General features: G+C 41.0%; 1 protein-coding gene across 2 annotated transcripts; it reads right to left on the reverse strand.

Annotated features, from left to right (window-relative positions):
* Positions 1 to 198: 198 nt before the first annotated feature.
* LOC120796896 (stonin-1) lies at positions 199 to 8,528 on the reverse strand. 2 transcript variants are annotated; one of them, XM_040140062.1, is made up of 4 exons: positions 8,271 to 8,528; positions 2,127 to 4,066; positions 1,767 to 1,969; positions 199 to 1,651 (listed from the first exon to the last, which is right to left on the reverse strand). In XM_040140062.1, the coding sequence occupies exons 2-4, from the start codon at positions 3,982 to 3,984 to the stop codon at positions 1,586 to 1,588; spliced, it is 2,127 nt and encodes a 708-aa protein (XP_039995996.1). In that variant the 5' UTR covers positions 3,985 to 4,066; positions 8,271 to 8,528; the 3' UTR covers positions 199 to 1,585. The 2 variants fall into 2 exon arrangements, with proteins under 2 accessions (XP_039995996.1, XP_039995995.1); XM_040140061.1 differs by having other exon boundaries at positions 8,263 to 8,528.
* Positions 8,529 to 10,344: the final 1,816 nt, after the last annotated feature.

Raw genomic sequence — 10,344 nt, forward strand, 5'->3', positions numbered from 1 at the left:
AGGGTGTAGGGTTAAGGTACCGTCTTTTCTTTCTTTTTTGAACCTAAATAAGCATACCTACATATGTAAGACAGACATAGACATCAATTTAACATGTTTACCACATGCCAGAACACAATTATCATGATGTGGTAACTAAAAACGTATTTTTTATTTTAACTGAAGTTTTGGTAGAGCGAGTGCAAGAGAGCATTGACACTTCATTCCAGTCTCACGAACATCTATGAAGAAGTACCACGAGTCGTTCGGGTTTAATTCAGTTTTTACTCTTGATGTACATAATATCCAGCTAAAGCCAGGTACAAGTCATCACTGAAGGCCGTGTTGTTCACTACGAAGCTTCACCCCCCCCCCCCATTCAGCCTATTCCCAACCCAGAGGCAGAAAGATCACATAATAAAGATTTGATTTGTTTAAATAACATTACAGTCCTCCAGAACACAACCTTTGTATAAAGTCAAAGGTCAGCTCGAGGTAAGCAACAAAAGTAATGAGTTGTATTCATGTGAAGAAAATAATGAAATTAGTTTCTCACCTTATATCTTAATATTAGCACCCTCAGGTGGGACATACTGTATTAGGTTGCAGGTTGCAGTCAGTCAGTCATATTACTGTTGGGTGAGTTATAAACTGCAACCGCTGTTTCACTTTGTAAGTGCACTTTGTATTTCGCGAAAGAAAGACAGTCACCCTTCAAAATATTAAATTATTTTTAGATTTTTTTTAGGCCAAAACACTTGTAAGTTTGGCAAAAATGATTTAATTATGTGTTTGTCTCACCTTGCAGTGACAACTCCAGTTGTCAGTGCGTTTCACTGCTGAGAACTGGCTGCTAATTGACAGTAAACCGAAGTCAGTTCAACCAAATTGTCCTAATCACTGTGTCACTTCAGACAAATGCTGCTCTGTGGGACTAAGCGCCACGTGAACCGTCTTTGAACCAATGTTTTTTGGCAACTATTTATTACATCACTACAGTCCCCTTCTACAAGGTGTTCACATTATTTTGTCTGACACTGTCATGCCACTGCCAAACAACATATAGTGTAATTGTGGAGGAACCATACCTAAAAAGAATCAATTTGAAAGTATGTGAAGTTTAAACATTGCAGGGCAACAAAAGGGCCTGAACCTAAACAACCTCTGATAATTAGTTTTTTTCTCCATCACAGTGAATATTGCTCATTACTTAAGCTGTTTATCTCATTCAGCCTGTTTGCCGTACGTTTATTGAGGCTGCCAATCATTCTGGAGGGCAGTGCAGATGATGCAAATGCAAGCTTATATACAATACTCATATAAACTGTAATCTTACAATTAATAAATCTACTAAATGTAAAGTGCTAGTCAAAAGGACCATGTTAAATTTCTGATTAGCTCTAAACTAATTCAGTCTCAGTTAAAGGATACAAAATCAGTTACCAGGCTATGTGTAATTAGATGAATTTGACACCAGATATAAGCAGAAAGTCCCTCATCACCCTTGTTTTTGTTCATTTTTCGTTATCCCTTTTCACTATTAAGAAGATTTTGGCAAATGTCTTGGACCAAAAGGGTAACGTACTCCTCAGAGCTTCTTTAATCATCACTGTGTCATACAGCCAGATTGTCTCTCTGACTCTGTTTCGATCCATTTCTTCTCCACCTCCACCTGAAAAACACAACATTACTTTAGTTGCACTAATAAATGAAGACGTGTTCTCTCTCTACGTTAAAGCTGGTGCATGCACTGAGCAAGATATTATTACACTGGATGAAACATCTACCTGACAATGATACCGTGTCCAACTGGTCAGATGTTTCTGCGGCTGGATGTCGTTCGCAGTGCCCAGTGACTTCACCCTGGTCTGTGACACAACTGCGCCCATTATTTCACATTCCATCGTGACAAAAGGGTACCAGTCATTCGGAATCTCCTGATCGGATCCCAGCTCTAGCTTGCAGGAAAATGAATGGGGATGATCCACTGCTGCAAAGGAGAGAGCAAAGGTCACTTGTAGTTAGAGTGTTACAGTCGCAAACATACTGTACACGTGCACAAGAACCAAGGCAAAGAAGCTCATGAGAAAATGATATGTTGGGCTGTGGTGCAGAGCATAAATATTTATCTCTCAGAAATGCGTTACCCGTATTTTTTGCGGGCAGTCTGTCGATCCTCCACACGATGGCTGAATATACATTCTCATACTTGACAGTGCCGATTGACACCTGCATGACAGGCTGCGAATCTGGATTGCCGACAGCGCCCAAGCAGGCATTTCTGTTCATACGGGCCTTCAGTGACTTCTGTCGCAGCAAGGCCACTGTCTGTGTCACTTTGACCCAGTCGCCTGGTACTGGCACACGGATCACAACATTCTCACACAGCGGGTGCCTGTCAGAGCCGCCCACAGAGGAAAGGAAGGTGGCTGACATGTTAAGAAAGGCCTGGAGCTCCACATAGGCACCTTGAACTGTGACCACAGCTTTGATTGCGAAAGGAATTTCGACGCAACCCAACATTGTCGTCTTGTATCGCATCAGCTCCACCCTGCAGGCGTCAGGAGGCGAGAACTTGATCAGCCGGGACCTCTGAAACTCCATCTCGTTCACACATTTGTGAAAATGGCAGTCGGCAATCTCCATCCAGAGTTCATTGCCCTCCTCAGACCCATAGCTGGAGTTAAAGCGCAGCAGCCCGAGATCGTTAAGGGCAAGAAAACAATGCCCTAGTCCATTCAGAAAAGCCAGACAGTGAATCTGGGTGAAGGCTGTCCGCTCTATGACTCCTCCAGACTTATCCAGTTGTACCCAGATATGATCAGTGATCTGCAACGACAGCTCCTGCTCCTCGTAGTGCCGCCTCTGCTGATGGGGCATACACAGTTTGAAGATTTCCTCTTCCATGGAGACTACCAGGTCCTCCATGTCGTCATTCACTGTGGAGCCAAACTTGAGCAGCTGCTCTACCTCTGCCTCATGACTAACCTCCAACTTTGGGTGATAGCGTTTCTTTTCTGTGTAGGAGAAATGCTCTACCTTGACAGTGAGGACTTTGCGGGGCTCGCCGTAACTTTCCAGTTTAAGATCTGACAGCCTACATTGAGGGAGAAGCTGGAACTCCTTGAACGGCTTCTCCAGCCCTTTCTCATAGTACATCTGCAGCACACCTCCTGACAACAAGCGGAGATAGATCGGCCCCCACTGTCGAGAGGACATGCGGTTCTTTTTTTCAGGAATCCTGAGCATGACAGACCAGCCGTCTCTCTTTTGGCTACGAAACAGTCCCCGGGGAACAAACTGAGATGAACCACACTCACTTAATACCTCATTTTTGCAACTTAGCCGTCTCTCCCTATCTTTTTCTGTCTCTGTTTCGTGGTCCATTTCTGTTTGTAGACCTTCCAGTTTGTGGCAAACGTAGGAGAAGGAGCTCTGGAGTTGGTCACGTGGAGGCTCACTGCCGTCTTTGGTCCGTATAAAGAAACGTGGTAGGATATTGTCACATTCTGAGTCTGAGGAGGAGCTGCCCACATCTGCGCTGTGTCTAGATCCATCCCAGAAGGGATTGTAGTGTCCTGAGTTCCCCTGGAACGAAGGGAAAGGGCTTGGTCCATCTGGAGTTTGATTCAGGGCCTCTGGTGCTGGAGATGGAGCAGAGGTGGTCGATGTGCTGGACAAACTCCGGAAGAAGTCGTTCTTTTCCCATGTGTTGGAGTGAAATGGGGAGATGCTGCTAGGAACCCCACTCACGGGAGTGCAAAAGGGTGTGTTACATGGTACACAAGAACTTCCACTAAGACTTGAGTGGCTTTGAGGGGATTCGAGGGATTGACTGAAGCTCCAGGAAGTGTCTCTGATTGGAGGAAGCACTAATTTCAGACCATTGGGACGCGGCACCGATGCTTTGATAAGCCCTGGTGACTGTAGGGGCTTCTGAGGTGAAGAAAGTGGTGTGTTGTCATCTTCAAATGTGACCCAGTTTGAATGATTGGTAGAACACATGGCTGCAGATGACTGATGTCCAGGCCAAAAAACAGTTCCTCCTTTGTTGGATTAATTGTCCTCCACTTCAAGACCTTCCCTTCTGTAAAAAAAAAAAAAAAAAAAAAAAAAACATTAGAAGAATTAGAAAACTATGAAACAACCAAAGATATTCCAGAGGTATATATATTAATTATAGGATATTTTGAACAAATCAGTTCTCAATCTGAAAGTATGACCAAGTCCACTGATCCCGTTGGGGATATTAATAAAACATGTTTCTTTAATGAACTCTATGAAATCTTAATGAGAGAGTGACCTTGAAAACCTGGAACAAGTTCATATCTGTTAACATCACATTAAACTAAAGTTGATTTGATGTAAAAGCTGAAGTAACCATTCTGCAGTTCAGAGACACAGTTGGAGATTTTCTCTCAGTGACATCACAGATTACATCTTTTGTTAGTTTTTGGAGAATCTTTCCTACAAACATATATATTAACTACATGATCAACTATATATGGACAATCTTTAATAGAGTATCATCTTTTAGCTATAAAAATGAGAAATAAACCCACGGTGATAGAGGGCTCCTGGGAATTCTTAAACGATCACATTCTTGTTTTTCCTGATTTTGTTGCAGTGACTTAATACAGGTTGTAATTTATACATGTGTGCTTATTTAACAGTCATTTGTACTGTAAGCTTGAAGCGAGGAGTATCGCTCTTGATATCTTGATACATGGGCGATGCCAAAAAAACAGTAATGTGACTCTTATCGTAATTCTAAATGATACAATCCAGATATGCACTACAAAATCTATTCTTTCATTCAAACTTTGGAAAACAAAGATTAGTCTTAAGGCCGACACTCTAGAGAGCTGTTGATCTAAACCAAATCTACGTAATCTATGGCTAACTGACAACGGGTTTCTCACAGGGTTGTGATATATAACAGTGATGTGTGTATTTAGAAATTCTTGCTGGAGCAGAAGAGTATACAAAAAAGCAGAGAGGACAAAGAAAAAAGGTTCAGGGAGAAGGAAATGTTGCTGTTTCCAAAGGGAGTTAAAGTTCATAAATTTTGGAAGTTCAAAGGCTTTGTAATGCAAATTGTTGAGGTAAAATGTTTTATATTTAAGATATACTTTGCTTTGAAATTAGCATAGTCTAAATATTTCATGGCAAAAGCCTGCTGTAAAATGCATGTGGGAGAAGTTAGCCATGGCAGCAAGGATCTGCCTCCTTAACTAGCATGAAGTCAGCTGTGAGAGGCAGGTATAAAGTGGCTTCAGAAAGGAACAAAATTGGTTAAATGTGTAATGCACTTTTATCCTGTCTGATATTTGATCTGCAGAACAAATTTCAATAGTGGTAGAAACTGTTGAAAGAGTGTGGGAATATTACCAAACTCAAATGGTATTCAGGCTGATTTTTTCCAACGGTCAAAGAGTAAACGTGGTGATCTTTATACAGTCTCATATCTAATTTTCAATCACAATCTGTCTTTTGGTGTGCTGGCAGCTCTGCTCTTACCAACATCCGGCTCTGAGACCACAGAGAAGCCACTTTCAAAATGCTGAAGCCTCATATCCCCATAAAAATCTTGAAAAAAAATAAAAAATAACTGAAAGCCTCAATTACAGCCTCTCTCCTCCCTTCAAGATCACAGCCAGGACTTGCATGAAGGACACATCCAGCGGCAAGTTCCTCTAAGCTATAAATAAACAGAGAAGTGGGGGCTCTGATTCAGGGTACTGGATTGACAAGTCTTCAGTCAAACACTGGTGAATATCTTTCTAATGAGAGGATGTTTGCAGTGGCACGCAGACATTTCCACAAGTTCATCCCTCCTCTCCGCCTTAAAGAATCCCTCAGCTTTGGTTCAAAGAGATGGACACGGAGAAAGATTAGTTCTCTGCAGGGGTTACTGACAATCTTTCGGACTCATTTCCAGTCCGTCGTCTCTTCCCAGGCTCTCTAGCAGGCAGTACAGAAATGAGAAGCTGCTAAATCTACAGGGACAAAAGAATACATTCCACGCATTCCTCAGGGACAAGCTGCTTTGCACACAGGAAATACCAGCCTGCTATATCCATGTGAAATGACAACAAATATTATCTTAATGTAATTTTATCAAAATGTCAAAAATGCACCAGATTTACGTGTCACTAATTCTGGTTCGTCTGGTTATTTATCACTGTCAAACTTAACAGTGACAAAAAGGACCCTGGGGATTAGGATAGGCTTATTATAGTAAATAGGTACTTTATAAACATATAAAACAAGTCTGAAGAATTATTTTTATAATTTTAACCTTATTTTTCATTGTTATAACTTCAAGACTTAAGATGTGAAGAAATCTGTCATGGTCACACAAAAATTGTGATCCCAAAGAGAAACTTTGTTCAAGTTTCTCTTACAAACACTGTACAGAGTTTGTTCCCGTTTAAATTGCAGCACTGCAATTAAGATAAAGAGTAGGTTAATCCCTTGCAGTATCTCAGGTTTATTGTTACTGATTATTACTAAGACAAATTACTACACTTGCTAAACTTGGGGTAGGCAAAATAACGTACAAACTTCATGGACAATAGCTTAAAGTCTTTGGTTACTTAATCATAATTATTGGGTCAAACTGAGACATATGTCAGTATGCTGCCAAATAGTGGTATTTGTCGGCTGCGAAAGAGGCCACTCAGCACTCTGATACGCGAGCCCTCGAAAACTGCACTGTGGAATAGTCTGGAATATCATGACAATTTACTACATATAGAAACTGCCATCCGCAAAGAGGAACAGCAATCATAAACTGAAACTATCTCATCACAGTGTGAGAAAACAAAAGCTACGACTTGGCATTCAATCTAATATGACCTCAACCAAGAACTGGACCACTTCTTTTTTTTTTTTTTGGTCATTTACTGAGAAATGATGTTTGAGAGGAAACTAAAGTGGTTTAAAAATAAAAATGAACTTTAACTTAGCAGACAGATGCTTCCTGATGAAACGAGATAGGGTCCTGTTGGATTCACTGGATATTTCCTGTAGACTCACACTATGGAGTATATTGTTTTCCTTTGAGAAGTGTATAAATAAACAAAATAAGACTTTTTCTTTTTTCCTTTTAATTTGCCTGGAGAGTGCTACTGTTGTGACCAGGACGACTATGTAACGTAGTGCAGAGCTGAAAATGTGATGACCCGTTTCCAGTGGCCCTGCCCCCCCCCCAATCAGACAGAGCAGAGGAGAAAGTTTGGGTCCTGCTCCGTTTTTGTTTTTTGTCTCCTCCCGCACATAAGCAGGAACGAATGGGAGACGTTTGTGTCAGTCCCTCGATCGGGCACTTCAAACGCTTCCCCACTGCCCCAGTGCAGGCAGTTTGCTCGGGTTGTGGTGAATCTTTTCGGGCTGTCAGTCCGGTGGCTTTAGGTCGCTACACGTTAGCTAACGTGAGCAGACCGTAGCCAGATATTGCTCTGTGACAGACATTACCGAGCCAGCTAGCCGACTCCGCTCCACTCTTGCGATTGTTACACCATGTTTTAGCGTTTACCAGCTCCCCGTAATTGTCACTTGTGGCAACACTGTGCCAACAAAGATTACACTCACTTTAAAAACTGACATCAATTTTAAAAACTGACCCAAGAAAGTACTGTTTCCTGTCAAACTCAATTATAAGAAGGACACATTTGCTTTTTTTTTTTTTAAATAGGCAGCACATAAAAATGTCCGCGAAGGGCCAAATATATAGCCGTATTTCCAATAAATGTCTTTTAAATGTGTCAATAAAGTGCATCCTTCTTGTTGAAACACATCTTGATTCACTGTTGCTCTATTGTTACAACGCATTCTTGCAGCGTGGGGTCAGTAAATGCCTGGCAAACACCCGGGTTACCGGTAAACAACAGTTTTTTTTTCCTTTTTGTTTTTTTTTTTTTTTTTCGCCCGTGCCAAGTCGGACTGGAGAAAGAAAACAGTACCAGCGTGCTGTCATCCACAACAGAGCCAGGCCCGTGTACCGGACTCGGGGGCCCACTTCTGGGATCACTTCTGCGCCATTGTTTTGATGAGAAATCCCAGTAAAGGTGTCACCCCGCGTTACTTTTTGTCGTACTCTACTTTTCAAACGTTTCGGGCAACACAACATGCGCCATTCAGTCACAACCGAGCTACCGCTGACAGCAAACGGAAGCGACATTAACCGAAACGGTTTTTAGCTCGTTTCTAATGTGACCTGAACTATCTCTGCTCACTTAAAAGCAGACATGAGCGCAACCGACACAAAGAAATACTCACAAACTCACAGCGGTGGTTGCTTAATTCAGGTCATGACTTCAGTTTGATGGACGTGTCTGAACTCCGATGTCGGCCGGTTTTCGCTCAAAATGGCAGAGTGTAAATCCTGGGAGTTTTAACAGCGCAGCGATTCCCCTCCCGAGTTCAGACAGACTGTCCTCCAACGGGACACTGCAGGAATGAACAGAGCGGCGCTGCGTTCACCGGCTGTAGGAAATGTCTCCACCCGGAGACAGCACGACGAGTCGAGTGAACACACAACAAACACACACCCACAGGGTTAATGATTAAGATAATGGGCCTGTTGTTTGGATCCCCATTGCTGGAAATAATAAAGTGCATATGCTTTGATTTAATAAGCCTGTGTTTTGACATATGAAGGCTATTGTGCTGAATTTATTTAAGAGTTGAAGTTTTGTAGGCTTTTAATTAAAAAAAAACTATCACTGTAAACGTTACATGTAACTCAAAGTATATCCAGTAGGCCAATATACAGTATTATAAGTACAACTTTGGCCTGATGGCAGAGTTGCAGTTCTACGGATTTAGCAAAGGATAGATGTGGGAAAAAAAAGGGTAAATCACAGTACCAAAAAGATAGCAATAAAACATTAAGTAGGCCGTATATCACATGGGACCACCCGTTTGTCCCTTCATTATGTTGACCTAAGTTATTTATAAGCAGGGTATTTTGGTAAGCCACTTTTCCACCACCCTGCAAGTCTCCTGTATATGTACTTATATTAATTCTGCATCCACTGTTCCTGTGTGATTCTTGGATTTGGAAAAAAATATGAAAAATGTTTCTTTTGTTAGAAAGTGCCTCGTGATTGCACAATCAAGTGGAGGTTCTTAGCACTTTTACTACTTAGACCTGAGGTGGAGTACCAAAAGTACACGAAAGCATCACGAATTTAACTAAAATGACAGAACGTGTTTTTTGGTCCAAAACAAAGTTACAGCATCAAACAGTAATCTTCCAGTTCTCATATGTCCAGTTTAATAGTGCTGCCTCATTTCCCAGTAGTAAGGGTGTGTTACAGCCTTTTTTTTTTTTTAAATTATAGGCAGTTTAAAATTCCAGTCTCCTCCAACTCCCAGAAATGCAGCACGAAAAGTTAGGTCAGACACATTTAAGGATCATTAATGACCAAATGAATCTAAATACATGACACATTTAAGTGTTGAGCAAGCTCTTTATTTTGTTTCACATATTTATATGTGCTTTTGAACAGGTTACAATGTGAGAATACAAGTTTTTTTTTTTTTTTTAAATCAGTTAAGGGGGCATTGGCAAATCTTTTTGATCAAAGGTTTGCTGGCAGGTGGAGACTGGAGGCTTTTCATTCAGTTAACTCATGTCAGTATAAACCAGAGAAGTCCCATTTTACTGTAAACTGTAACTGCCCTATGCCATGACTCATGAATCAGGTTGTCTAAGCACCAGTTAGCGTATACGCCAACCCCTCTCTGACACCACACAGGTATCAGGCCTTATAGGAGAAAGAAAAAAACTAGCTGCAGATTCACTTTTCCAAATTTTGTGAAAATAAAGATTTGTAACATCTTAATAAATACCTTTTGTATGTTTTTATGTATGTATGTATGTATGTATATATGTATGTATGTATGTACATAAAATTATGCAGTACAATTATATCATGATTTGAAATGAGTGTATATTCATATTAACCCATTGTACCCATACATATTACAACATGAATTTAGAGACTCTTGTGCAACACCACTGCACGTCCACACTTACTTTGGTGATAAAAATGACTTGTTACAGAGTAACTTCACAGAGACAGACTGACACCATTTTACGAGCTCTGACTTGTCAATCCTACCCTTTTTGTCTAGGTAAACAGTTAATCAGTGCTTCAAGGCAAATTTCTTTTCTTTTCTACACTCTCAGAGGACTGAAAGTTGTCCAAAATGAGGAATGAATTCAAGCTTGTCTTTGTTAGTTGTTCATTCAGGTTTTAAAGCCCTTCTTTACAGAAGCTCGTGATATATGCATGTGTTAGAAGGGGTTTTATGCTGTATGTGGACATACAGGCCCCTTGGAACCACTTCCCC

The sequence above is a fragment of the Xiphias gladius genome, chromosome 11, assembly GCF_016859285.1.
Source record: "Xiphias gladius isolate SHS-SW01 ecotype Sanya breed wild chromosome 11, ASM1685928v1, whole genome shotgun sequence".
In the NCBI taxonomy this organism is placed as follows: Eukaryota; Metazoa; Chordata; class Actinopteri; order Istiophoriformes; family Xiphiidae; genus Xiphias; species Xiphias gladius.

Excerpts from the sequence above, each read along its gene's own strand:
- LOC120796896 (XM_040140062.1), bottom strand. The coding sequence starts at position 3,984 with ATGTGTTCTACCAATCATTCAAACTGGGTCACATTTGAAGATGACAAC. Across the intron at positions 1,970-2,126 it reads ACTGCCCGCAAAAAATACGG|CAGTGGATCATCCCCATTCA; the intron begins GTAACGCATTTC and ends TCTCCTTTGCAG. Across the intron at positions 1,652-1,766 it reads GGACACGGTATCATTGTCAG|GTGGAGGTGGAGAAGAAATG; the intron begins GTAGATGTTTCA and ends TGTGTTTTTCAG.